Here is a 13,920-nt window from a genome sequence, read left to right on the forward strand (position 1 = left end):
ATAGCTATTAATACATAACTAAATAAAATAGTGTACATATAAGAAAGTTTTCCAACACTTACACATATATATTTATCCATATAATTTCTCTTCTCTCTTTTTCTCTTTTATGAGATCAAGGTGATCTTTTTTTTTTGGTGTCTATAAAGGTGATTTTTTTGAAAAAGAAAATACACTATATGCAAATAAACTTTATCACTTGGGCTTATTTAGTGTTAGACTTTCTCCTCAAGACAACAATCCATGTGATCACCTCCAAGATTAAAGCAGTTATAGCCAATGCAGAAATCGCTACAATATAACTTGATTTCCATTTCTCCGTTGTACTCAAGATGTCAAAACCCTTGAATACGTTGATAATTCCAAGGAAAATTATAGTGTATCCAAAGCTATGATGATAGATATTCCAGAAGACACGATATTTGTGATCCTTATTTGGCCTTACGAGCAATGCGAACATCTACAAATTTTAAGATAGACAATTAGGAAAGAGTTTCATAAATCTTTTTTATCTTTGAACTTTTCATTAGCTAATCTATTCTCTTATGATTTCTTCGATTACTCTCTCCATCCATAAATATATATAATTAAGATAAGACTCAAATTTAGTTTTAAGTTTTCACCTAATAATCAATTTGATCTTTTAGGATTTATAGCTATAAGTTAAGTTAATTTTTTTTAATCTATAGTTTAGTTACCAGAATGAATAATACTAGTTAGGAAGTCAATTATTTAGTTAATGTTAATTAATTTTTTAAATTTATTTTAAATTTTAAATCTAAAATCATAAATTTTTAGTTCTAAAATTTAAATTGTAAATTCTAAATCTCAACCCATCCAGAAAATAAAAATTTTTAAAACTAAAATAAAAAAGACTAATATTAATTAATTAAAAAATTAAATTTTTATACTTTCTAAAACATAATGCTTATTATATATGCAATTAATTATCATTGTGGCAGCCTAATAGCTTGCTAACATTGCACTAAAAGTTTGAGACACAAATAGATTTTGAAATTTTTAACATCTTGTCAGCTAGTTGTTAAGCTGCCACAATGATAGTTAACTACAAACAAACATTTTGTTAATTGGACAACATTTTACCTGAATAGTGCAAAGACAAAAGAGGGCTATTCCAATATTGCGATGAGCAGTGTACACAATGCCTTCTGATTCACTTCCGAGCTTAAGACCAGTTACCCAGCCAACAACCCCAATGACATAAGCAGACATTTGGCAACCAACATGAAGATAGAACCAAGTTGGATCTGCACATGGGAATATCCTCAAATACCTTGCTATGGCTACTCCAAGGGGAAACAGGAAACCCCAGCTCACAGCATTTAGTATTCCATGAATCTATCATTCATGAATCAAAAACCATGGATTATAATTAAACAAGTAATCAATCTTCCAATAACTTTGTTAATTTCTGTCTTTTATTCAGTTGTGTATAAATGTTGATAGTCATTAAGTTTTGTGTAAATTTTTTATGTCAGTTATGAAATTGTTGGTCACTTAAGAATTAAGATCACTAAACGAAATAGCTGGAAAAGAAAAAAAACATTACATTCTTTCTCTTGGTCCTTGAATCCACGCCATGAGAAATACTTTGTGTTCCAACCAAGCTAAGTGGTCCCTTGGAATTCAAATTCTCAGGAGCAAAGGCATGCGGGTCGATCCTTCCTGCTGTCACTGAGGGCCCCACTTGCCACACTTGGTTCAAGCTCACTGCATTCTCAACCACCTTTATATTCACAAAGATCTTGATTATTCCTTCATCCTCTTCTCCCCTCAAATTCCACGTGTCAATCGTGAGGTTCTGAGACATCTTACTATATGATTGTATGTTGAGGGGAAAGACGGTTACGACACCGTTGTCACCCTTGTAGGCCACAAAGGATTGGGCCCCCACCATGCCCGTGCCAGTTGGGTTAACTGCCCAGGAAACCCAACCTCCTGGACGAGGTGGGGTCGCCACAAAGGCAACAGACACAGAGGAATTGGATGTGTTGTGTGTCCAATGGAGGAAAGCATTAAGATGTGGGAGGTCCATGCAATTGGCATAAACCTTGTTGTTATTACTAGCGTCGGTGAGGGTTTGGGTGGTGCATGTGTTAGCGGAGGTACTAGCAATGAGTGCTATGAGAATGAACAATAAGAGGAGGGAAATTGATGATGGCACCATTGTTGTTGCGTTGCAAGGAAGAAACAGTGTGTTTTGCTGTGTCTGGATTCAAGTTAGCTTTTAAATATATATATATATATATATAAGGGATGGAACTAGGGGGAGGCAGAGTAACAAAATATTCTATTTATATAATCGTTCGTTAGGATAGCATGAAAGAATACAAAAATAGACAGACAGATAGATAAATAGAAGAAAACGGGTGAAACTGTTAATTATGATTGAAATCTTAACTTTTTAATGCATGGAGTTCAAGCTTGTTGTTTGTAGTTTGTTAATTAAAGCTTGACTTTGGAGCAAGGTGTCACGGTTATAACTAATAACAAAGATATTAGAATTAGAATTAGCTGGCAATGGGTAGGGTAGGGTAGGGTTTAGACTCTATCCTAATTCTATCTGTGAGTTGAAAATTTTATTAAAATTCTACTCTACTTTATCTGCGGGTTCAGAATCTCTTAACCCTAATCCTACCCACACCCTAAAATTCTAAACGCTATCCTATTCTACTCTATCTGCAGAAATATCAAATTTGTTCAAAGTAAATATAAAATTCAATCATCTCGAATTTTATACATATTAATAACATAAAAAATAAAAAATTAATGCTTTAAATTACTAAATTAACTAACTAGTTTTAGTGATTGTTCACTTATTGTAAGTCATTATATAAGAGAGATTGTGGGTTTAACTTTCACTTTTTTCACTGTATACCTAATTTTTATAAAATATGTGTTATATATGAAGTGCGGATAAGGTAGGATAAGGTACACCCTAAACCCGTACTCTACTCTATCCGCAGGCATATCCGGACTATATCCTACCATATCCGTAACAGATCAGATAGCCTACCCTATTCGAACGGATTAGACCAAATTGAATATACACAGGTAGAGTATGAATTGTCATCCCTAATTAGAATAGTTTAATATAATTTCGTCTTCTTTGCCTCCTTGTGTATAATTCCATCTTTTGTTTTGTATTAAAAATAAGAAAATCGTTGGTCCATCATAAAGAAATGTGAATTCTTTGATCAATGTATCAATTGTGGATTTAATGTTGTTTTAGTTGAATATTATGGATTTTTTTATTTTGTTTCTAATAATTAAGAAAACGAAAATATTTGATAATAAAAAAATATTAGTTAAAAATAACCAAAATTATTTTTGTTTTATTCCATGTATCTGTAATAAATAAATATTAAATAAGATAAATTTAAATTATTTGAGTTAATTATTATTTTTTCTCTAACATTACTATTAAAAAAATTGATTTAGTTTTGTTTTTCAATTTTTTTATCAGTATTTTTATGCATGATGTTTATTTAGTCTACGTTATAAATTATGCTCCCTAAAATATTTAAATAATTAAAAAATATCAGAATTTATTATTTTTGACAATCACTTAGTCATTATTTAATTTTTCTAGTATGCTAATTTAATAACATTTTATTTTATATTTTTTAATATTAATGACTAATTAATAACCAAAACAATAAATTCTAATAACCTTCTAATGTTCTTCATAAAAAAATAACTATTTCTACCCATAAATATTTATAACGATAACAAAACTATCTACCAAAAAATAAACTAAATTTATATATAGAAAAATAAGTTTTGTCACAAAAGTATCAAACAATTAAATGTTGTAATTTTTTTAAAAAATTTAATCAAAATCTCTAAATTACCTCGGTCATTCATCCTTAATCTCTTATACTACTATCCTTTTTTTTTTTCCCAATTTCAAATTTTCATAATCTTCTATCACCGCCACCTTAACCATATGCAACACCACCACGACAGCACAACATCACCACCACCTTAATAATATACATTATTGTAGTCGTGTAAATTGAGGAAATTACAAGAGTGAAGAAATGTTTCAAATTTGACTGAAATGCAAAGCAATGGGAACTAATTAACTATTGTTTGAAGGACTCGGTTGGCTTCGAAGTAATTGGTTCTTTGGTAGGCCTAAGCTCAAATCCAGCACTCAGCGTTTTGGCATAATTAGAAAATCTTCCTGCGAAAGAACATGGTGAAGCTCCATCCTGTACCAAAACACTATATCTTTCTTTTCTTTCTCCCTATTCTTCCAACTCCAAACGGCTAAAGTGTCGCTGTTGGAAATTATTATTAAAAAAAAAATCTCGCTATGTCTCCAACTTTGCTAACTCTTGTTTATGGTTTTGTTTAATGAAAGTGTATTTGTGGATGTGTCTAATAAAAATATATTTTTTATGTCTGTATCTAATAGAAGTGTCTTTATAGATATATTTTTTAGATGTATCTTTTTTTTTAATTTTTTTGGTGACTAGATATATCTCTTTATATATGTGTTTAAAATATAATAATTAATTATTATTAACAATAAATTAACAAATAATATATTGATACCTTATACTTTTTCTTAAAAAAAAATGATAAAATCTTATATTTATTGTGATTTTAATGTACGATTAGATCGCTTTTTTTAGAGAAATATTTATCTTTTTATTTAGTTACTATAAGATTGGTAGTAATAATACCCTCCTCACATATAATAAAACCAATAAATTTCTTATTTAATAATAATAAAAAAATTTTAATTTTCTTAAATAAAACAAATTTTTAAAACTCAAAAAAATTAAAACACTTATTTATTGTTTTTGTATATATGTAAATTATGAATAAAAATATCTATATTTATATGTTGCATGAGGCAAATAAAAGCCTCAAGTCACGTACCATATATGAAATGGTGTGACTTTTCTCAATGTTGCAATTGGTACAAACATAATACCCAAAAGATATGTGACCATTTGAAGTAATATATTATTTTAGTTCGAAAGGTCATATAAATGACCGTTTCAATAAAATAGTTCAAACAAATAGTTAATAAATCGTTCTATTTAATATTGATAAAAGTAAAATAAATATTAATTTATTAAATTTATAAATATCGTTTAATCCTCCACTATTTATATATAAAAAATGTATCATCCGAATTAAATATTTTTTTAGAATAAATTTTTAAGGTTCTAACAAAGTAATAGGTGTCTAATCAATTAAATCTATACTGTGCTAGTATAAAAAATTCACACATTACTTGTACCTTCTAAGTTCAAAAGCTTATAATTTTAAGCACTTATATGACCTTGTGCTCATCCTGGTGGCATGAATATTTATGAGAATAAAAATATGTAGAATAGTTTTGGCATCTCACTATCCGTTGAAACTCAGAAATGTTGGCATTTTTAGGAACTTAGAATCCAGATGATATTATTGACTCTCCTAGTTTAATTCTTTTTTATTCTTGAACACAGCTTTTTAGAGTCTTGGCCGTTACCCTAAGCACTTTGTTTTCCAGTATTAACACCGGAACATAAATGCCACAGACACTTTAACTAGGTGAACCCTTTCGGATTGTGATTCAGCTTTGCTAAAATCCCCAGATAGAGGTGTCCAGAGTTCTTAAGCACACTCTCTTTGCTTTGGATCACGACTTTAACTGCTCAATCTCAAGCTTTTTAATTGACACCTTCACGCCACAAGCACATGGTTAGGGATAGCTTGGTTGAGCCGCTTAGGCCAAGATTTTGTTTCCTTTAGGCCCTCCTAACCATTGATGCTCAAAGCCTTGGATCCTTTTACCGTTGTCTTTTGGTTTAAAGGGTTATTGGCTTTTTTTGCTTTGCTCTCTCTTTTTTTTTTTCTGCATGCTTATAATTTTTTTCTTTTGCAACATGCTTTTTCTTTTGCTTTTTACTGCTTTTTCTTGCTTCAAGAATCAATTTTTTTGGATTTTTTAGATTACCAATAATACTTCTTCTTTTTCATCATTCTTTCAAGAGCCAACATTCTAAAATTCCAGCTTCAAATATGCACTGTTCATTCATACAATCAGAAAACAATAGCAATGCTACCACATCAAAATAATTGATTATTCTTATTATAAACTTGAAATTCATCTATCTCTCAATTCTTTTTAAATAAATTTTTTTTAAGTAAGGTAAGAGATATATGGAATATTTTATAACTTTAAGACATAAATGCAAATGATCATGCAACAAGAACAAGAGAACAGATAAAACATAACAGAAAATAAAAAAATAATAAAAGAAAAAGAGATAAAAGAGAACGAATCCACCTTTAATGGTGGCGGTAAGTACTCCTCCTTGAGTATCCAATGTAGTGCTTGATCTCTTCAATGTCACTCATTTGTCTTTGTTATTCTTCCCTCATAGCCTTTTGATCTTCTCTTATGACTCTTTGATCTTCTCTTATTTCATTGAGTATGGTGGAATGCTCTTGATGCTCCACCTACAATTGCTCCATATTAGTGCTTAGTTCTCCAAGATAAGTCTGCCATTGATCCCAATAGTTTTGTGGAGGAAAATACATCCCTTGAGGCATCTCAGAGATCTCATACTAAGGCGGCTGCACAGGCTCTTGTGCATGCTCTTTAGTTTGCTCCATCCTTTTCTTAGTGATGGGCTTGTCCTCCTCAATGAAGATGTCTCCTTCTATGACAATTCCAACTGAATTGTATAGATGACAGATGAGGTGAGGGAATGTCAGCCTTGCTTTGGTGGAAGGCTTCTCATCTACCTTGTACAATTCTTGAGGAATCACCTCATGTACTTCCACATCACTTCCAATCATGATACAATGGATCATGATGGCTCTTTCAATAGTCACTTTTGATCGATTGCTAGTGCGGATGATAGAACGCTGGATGAATTTCAACCATCCTCTAGCTATGGGCTTGAGGTCAAGCCTTTTTAGTTGAATGGGCTTGCCTTGAAAATCCCTTTTCTACTGTGCTCCTTCCACACAGATGTCTGAGAGTACTTTATCCATTCTTTGATCAAAGTTGACTCTTCTAGTGTAAGGATGTAGGTCTCCTTGCATCAGAGGCAAGTTGAATGCCAACCTCACACTTTCTAGGCTAAAATCTAAGATTCTCCCTCGAACCATGGTGCTCCAATTCTTTGGATTTTGGTTCACACTAGTGTCATAATTTTTAGTAACCCATGCATTAGCATAGAACTCTTGCACAATTAAAATCCTAACTTCTTGGATGGGATTGGTTAGAACTTCCCAACCTCTTCTCCAAATCTCTCTTCGGATTTCCGGATACTCATTCTTCTTGAGCCTGAAAGGGACCTCAGGGATCACCTTCTTTTCTGCCCCTACTTCATAGAAGTGGTCTTGGTGGGCTTTGGTGATGAATCTCTCCATCTCCCAAGATTCAGAGGTGGCGGCTACTGCCTTTCCTTTCTTCTTTCTAGAGGATTCTCCAACCTTGGGTGCCATGATTGGGAATAGAAAGGAAAAAGCTGGGCTTTTCCAACACCAAACTTAAAACTTTGCTCGTCCTCGAGCAAAAATAAAGTAAAAAAAAATAGAGTAGAAGAAAAAGAAAATAGAAGAAGATAGAGGGGGGAGAGTGCTTTCAGCCATGGGTGGGAAAATGGGTGGGAAATTTGATTTTGAAGTGGGTGGGGGTTGATGGGAGTTATGATAGTTTTGGGGAAGTGATATGGATGTGATTGGGCTAGGGTTTATAGGAAAGAGTGTATGGAAAAGTGTGAAAGTAAGAAGGAAGAAGTGGGGTTGATAAAGATGTTGTGGGACCCACTGGTCCTGAGAGGGTAGGAAATTCAGATTTCCTGCCCTCTGCACTGGCATTTGAATGCCCAGGGTCTGGTCCCTGGCTGGCATTCAACGCCAGCTATGTTGCCATTGAGGGTGTTGAACGCCCAGGGTTTGCTCCCTGGCTGGTGTTTAACGCCAGCAACACTCCATCTAGAGTGTTCTGTTTTCTCTGCTGAATAATTCTGTCTCTATTCTGACTGCTGCACATGATCATGAACCAAAAAAAAATAACTTAAAGAAAACAAAATAAAAGAAAATAGAAATAATTAATTAAGGTTGGGTTGCCTCCCAACTAGCGCTTCTTTAACGTTATTAGCTTGACGGTTTGCTCCTTACGGAGGTGAGTATGGGCTCAAAATTTCGCCCCTTACAGTAAACTTTCTTCTTGTCTTCTCATGAATGAGCTCCACATGCTCTAGAAATAGGATATGACTCACTGTATGTGGTATGACTGGTTTCTTAGTGAAGACAACTTTCATGCCAGGTGAGAGGCCTTCAGTTGGAACTTTCTTGTACCTCCAGCCTTTAGGTACTTTCTTCCTAGTACCTTTGTTCTCAGTGCTTGTTAATGGCTGCCCAACACCAAACTTAGAATTGATGTTTGGGGGCTTAGTAAAGCTCTGCACTGAAAGAGATGGTTGGAGCTCTAAGTATTGCACGGTTATCTCTCTTTTCTCAGAGGGAGAATTGGGGTGAGACATCTTGAATAAGATGTGATCCTCCAATAGTTGTAGAATTAGTTCTTTCTTAGATACATCAATGATAGCATTGGAAATGGCTAGAAAAGGTCTTCCAAGGATGACAGAGTCATCCTCTTCTTCCCCAGTATCCAAGACTATGAAGTTTGCAGGGATGTAGTAGTCTTCAACCTTTACCAAGACATCCTTAACTAAGCTATATGGCTTCTTCATTGACTTGTCTGCCATATCTATTGAGATGTTTGTATCTTGTACCTCAAAGATTCTCAGCTTCTCCATTACAGAGAATGGCATGAGGTTTATACATGACCCTAGATCACACAGGGCCTGCTCAAAGGTCATAGTGCCTATGGTGCAAGGAATCAGGAAGCGTCCAGGATCTGGAAGCTTCTGAGGTAGCTTCTACTGAACCAAAGCATTGAGTTCTTTGGAAAACAGTGGAGGTTCTTCCTCCAAAGGCTTTGTACCAAATAGCTTAGCATTTAGCTTCATAAGAGCTCCTAGGTACCGAGCAACTTGCTCTTCCCTAGTGTCTTTGATGAACAGATTTTTGCTAGTAAAGAATTCACAATAAATTCTCGTTGCAAGTATAGTATCTAAACCAACAAAGAATCCTTTCATACAAAGTTTTGGTTGTCACAAATAACAAACCCAATAAAAATAAACCGAAGTATTTAAACCTCGGGTCATCTCTCAAGAAATTGCAGGGAGGTGTATTTATTATTAGTTATGGAAAAGTATCTTTTTGGTTTTTTGTAAGGTTGAAAAAAGAATGTAAATGATAAGGAAAAAAACTAATAATTAAGAAAGCTCTTGGCAAGGTATGAAAATTAGAAGTCCTATCCTAGCTCTCTGTTGAGCGAATAATTTATACGCTTTTTGGCATTGTTTTTAGTATGTTTTTAGTAGAATCTAGTTACTTTTAGGGATGTTTTCATTAGTTTTTATGTTAAATTCATATTTCTGGACTTTACTATGAGTTTGTGTGTTTTTCTGTGATTTCAGGTATTTTCTGGCTGAAATTGAGGGACTTGAGCAAAAATCAGATTCAGAGGTTGAAGAAGGACTGCTGATGCTGTTGGATTCTGACCTCCCTGCACTCAAAGTGAATTTTCTGGAGCTACAGAACTCGAAATGGCGCGCTTCTAATTGCGTTGGAAAGTAGACATCCAGGGATTTCCAGAAATGTATAATAGTCCATACTTTGCCCAAGTTTAAATGACGCAAACCGGCGTTCAATGCCAGCTCTCTGCCCAATTCTGGCGTCCAGCGCCAGAAACAAGCTGCAAAGTGGAGTTCAATGCCCAAACTGGCACAAAAGCTGGCGTTCAACTCCAAGAAGAACATCTACACGTGCAACACACAAGCTCAGCCTAAGCACACACCAAGTGGGCCCCGGAAGTGGATTTATGCATCAATTACTTACTTTTGTAAACCCTAGTAGCTAGTTTATTATAAATAGGACCTTTTACTATTGTATTAGAGATCTTAGAATCTTGGAATCTTTGGACGCCTGGTTCTTAGATCAGAGGGGCTGGCCATTCGGCCATGCCTGGACCTTTCACTTATGTATTTTCAAACGGTAGAGTTTCTACACTCATTAGCTTAAGGTGTGGAGCTCTGTTGTTCCTCAAAGATTAATGCAAAGTACTACTGTTTTCTATTCAATTCAACTTATTCCACTTCTAAGATATTCATTCGCACTTCAACCTGAATGTGATGAACGTGACAATCATCATCATTCCCTATGAACGCGTGCCTGACAACCACTCCCGTTCTACCTTCGATTGAATGAGTATCTCTTAGATTACTAATACAGGGGACCGAGTCTGAGATATTGGGATCTTCGTGGTATAAGCTAGATTGATGGCGGCATTCATGAGAATCCGGAAAGTCTAAACCTTGTCCGTGGTATTCCGAGTAGGATTCTGGGATTGAATGACTGTGACGAGCTTCAAACTCGCGAGTGCTGGGCGTAGTGACAGACGCAAAAGGATAGTAAATCCTATTCCAGTATGATCGAGAACCTCCAGATGATTAGCCATGCAGTGACAGCGCATCGAACCATTTTCACAGGGAGGAATAGGATGCAACCAACGACAAAGGTGATGCCTCCAGACGATTAGCCGTGCTGTGACAGAGCATTTGGATCTTTTTCCCGAGAGAGATCGAAAGTAGCCATTGGCACCGGTGACATCCTTACATAAAGCTAGCCATAGAAAGGAGTAAGATTGATTGGATGAAGATAGCAGGAAAGCAGAGGTTCAGAGGAACGAAAGCATCTCTATGCGCTTACCTGAAATTCTCACCAATGATTTACATAAGTATTTCTATCCCTCTTTTAATAATTATTTTCGAAAACCCCATTACTATTTTATATCCGCCTGACTGAGATTTACAAGGTGACCATAGCTTGCTTCATACCAACAATCTCCGTGGGATTCGACCCTTACACACGTAAGGTATTACTTGGACGACCCAGTACACTTGCTGGTTAGTTGTGCGAAGTTGTGAACCATGGTATTGGCATAATGTTTTTTGCCGCCATTACCAGGGAAAGAAAGAGCAATGAATTTTACATAATCAAAGTGTAATCACAATTTCGTCACACCAAGTTTTTGGCGCCGTTGCCGGGGATTGTTCGAGTTTGGACAACTGACGGTTCATCTTGTTGCTCAAATTAGGTAATTTTCTTTTTGTTTTATTTTTAAAAATTTTTCAAAATTCTTTCAAAAATTTCTCCTTTGTTTTCGAAAAAAAAAATTTAAAATAAAAATATTTTCAAAAATAAATTATTTTATGGCTTCAAAACTTTCAAGAATGAATTCTAGAGTTTCATGGTAATATGTTGAATCCTATCTGGCTGAAAAGCCATACCCAAACTCCTTTGGGATTGGTCTTCAACTAATCACCTCAATGGATGTAAATCCATTCTAAAGCTTGACTGGCTATTAAGCCATGTCTGACCCTTTGATTGGAGCTTTAGACTAAAAGCACAAGATTCTTAGAATTCATATTAAAGATTTTGAAATCCTTATTTTTGTTTTTCAAATAATTTTCGAAAAAAAATACAAAAAAATTAGAAAATCATAAAAATCAAAAATATTTTTTGTGTTCTTGTTTGAGTCTTGAGTCATGTTATAAGTTTGGTATCAATTGCATGTGCATCTTGCATTTTTTCGAAAATAATCATGCATTCATAGTGTTCTTCATGATCTTCAAGTTGTTCTTGGTAAGTCTTCTTGTTTGATCTTTGCATTTGCATGTTTTGTGTCTTTTCTTGTTTTTCATATGCATTCTTGGATTCTTAGTGTCTAAGCATTAAAGAATTCTAAGTTTGGTGTCTTGCATGTTTTCTTTGCATAAAAAAATTTTTCAAAAAATGTTCTTGATGTTCATCATGATCTTCATAGTGTTCTTGGTATTCATCTTGACATTCATAGTGTTCTTGCATGCATTCCTTGTTTTGATTCAAAAATAAAAGAGAAAAACATGAAAATGATGTTTTAATTTTTCTCTCTCATCATAAAAATTCAAAAATAAAAAAAAATATCTTTCCCTTTTTTTTCTCTCTTAAAATTTCAAAAATTAGATTTAACTTTTTCAAAAATTTTTAAAATCTAGTTGTTTTTATGAGTCAAATCAAATCTTCAATTTAAAAAAATCTTATCTTTTTCAAAATCTTTTTCAAAAATCAAATCTTTTTTCAATTTTTTTAGTTATTTTCGAAAATTTCAAAAATATTTTTCAAAAATCTTTTTCTTATCCTTATCACATAATTTTCAAAAATAACATCATCAATTAATGTTTTGATTCAAAAATTTCAAGTTTGTTACTTGCTTGTTAAGAAAGATTCAAACTTTAAGTTCTAGAATCATATCTTGTGATTTCTTGTGAATCAAGTCATTAATTGTGATTTTAAAAAAAAATCAAATCTTTTTCAAAACAAATTTCAATCATATCTTTTTAAAAATATCTTCTTATCTTATCTTTTTCAAAAATTTGATTTTCAAAATATCTTTTCTAACTTCCTAACTTCTTATCTTTTCAAAATTGATTTTCAAATTTGTTTCAACTAACTAACTAACTTTTTATTTGTTTATTATCTTTTTCAAAACTACCTAACTAACTCTCTCTCTCTAATTTTAGAAAATATCTCCCTCTTTTTCAAAATTTCTTTTTAATTAACTAATTATTTTATTTTTTGATTTTAATTTTCGAAAAAAAAAATTACTAACCTTTTTTCAAAAACTATTTTCGAAAATCACTAACACTTTTTCAAAAATAATTTTCGAAAATTCTCCTTCTCTCTCCTCTTATTCTATTTATTTATTCATCTACTAACATCTCTTCCTCACATCACTCACCAAATTCGAACCCCCTCTTCTATCTGTGTTCGAATTTTTCTTCCTCTCCTTTTTCTACTAACAATAAGGAACCTCTTTACTGTGACATAGAGGATTCCTCTTCTTTTCTTTTTCTCTTCTCTTTCTTATGAGCAGGGACAGAGAAAAAGGCATTCTTGTTGAAGCTGATCCAGAACCTGAAAGGACTCTGAAAAGAAAACTAAGAGAAGCTAAATTACAACAATCCAGAGATAACCTTATTGAAAATTTCGAACATGTAAAGGAGATGGCAGCCGAACCTAACAACAATAATGCAAGGAGAATGCTTGGTGACTTTACTGCACCTAATTCCAATTTACATGGAAGAAGCATCTCCATTCCTGCCATTGGAGCAAACAACTTTGAGCTGAAACCTCAGCTAGTTTCTCTGATGCAGCAGAACTGCAAGTTTCATGGACTTCCATCTGAAGATCCTTTTCAGTTCTTAACTGAATTCTTGCAGATATGTGATACTGTTAAGACTAATGGAGTAGATCCTGAAGTCTACAGGCCGATGCTTTTCCCTTTTGCTGTAAGAGACAGAGCTATAGTGTGGTTGGACTCTCAAAACAAAGATAGCCTGAACTCTTGGGATAAGCTGGTCACGGCTTTCTTAGCCAAGTTCTTTCCTCCTCAAAAGCTGAGCAAGCTTAGAGTGGATGTTCAAACCTTCAAACAAAAAGATGGTGAATCCCTCTATGAAGCTTGGGAAAGATACAAACAGTTGACCAAAAAGTGTCCCTCTGACATGCTTTCAGAATGGACCATCCTGGATATATTCTATGATGGTTTGTTTGAGTTATCAAAGATGTCATTTGATACTTCTGTAGGTGGATCCATTCACCTAAAGAAAACGCCTGTAGAAGCACAAGAACTCATTGACATGGTTGCTAATAACCAGTTTATGTACACTTCTGAGAGGAATCCTGTGAGTAATGGGACGCCTATGAAGAAGGGAGTTCTTGAAGTTGATACTCTGAATGCCATATTGGCTTAGAACAAAATATTGA

General features: G+C 33.8%; 1 protein-coding gene and 1 non-coding gene across 2 annotated transcripts; both read right to left on the minus strand.

Annotated features, from left to right (window-relative positions):
• Positions 1 to 205: 205 nt before the first annotated feature.
• On the minus strand, positions 206 to 2,188 carry LOC112748642 (cytochrome b561 and DOMON domain-containing protein At3g25290-like). The gene is made up of 3 exons (XM_025796871.1): positions 1,571 to 2,188; positions 1,105 to 1,359; positions 206 to 460 (listed from the first exon to the last, which is right to left on the minus strand). Exons 1-3 carry the CDS (start codon positions 2,186 to 2,188, stop codon positions 206 to 208), a joined length of 1,128 nt encoding a protein of 375 aa, XP_025652656.1.
• Positions 2,189 to 13,556: 11,368 nt separating this feature from the next.
• On the minus strand, positions 13,557 to 13,664 carry LOC112752859 (small nucleolar RNA R71). The gene has a single exon (XR_003177269.1). It is a non-coding gene; the product is annotated as a small nucleolar RNA R71 (small nucleolar RNA).
• Positions 13,665 to 13,920: the final 256 nt, after the last annotated feature.

This window comes from Arachis hypogaea, chromosome 15 (genome assembly GCF_003086295.3).
Source record: "Arachis hypogaea cultivar Tifrunner chromosome 15, arahy.Tifrunner.gnm2.J5K5, whole genome shotgun sequence".
NCBI lineage: Eukaryota > Viridiplantae > Streptophyta > Magnoliopsida > Fabales > Fabaceae > Arachis > Arachis hypogaea.

Coding starts and splice junctions, on each gene's coding strand:
- LOC112748642 (XM_025796871.1), bottom strand. CDS start 2,188: ATGGTGCCATCATCAATTTCCCTCCTCTTATTGTTCATTCTCATAGCA. Junction 1,360..1,570: donor CAAGGACCAAGAGAAAGAAT/GTAATGTTTTTT, acceptor CATGAATGATAG/ATTCATGGAATACTAAATGC. Junction 461..1,104: donor TTTGTCTTTGCACTATTCAG/GTAAAATGTTGT, acceptor TAAAATTTGTAG/ATGTTCGCATTGCTCGTAAG.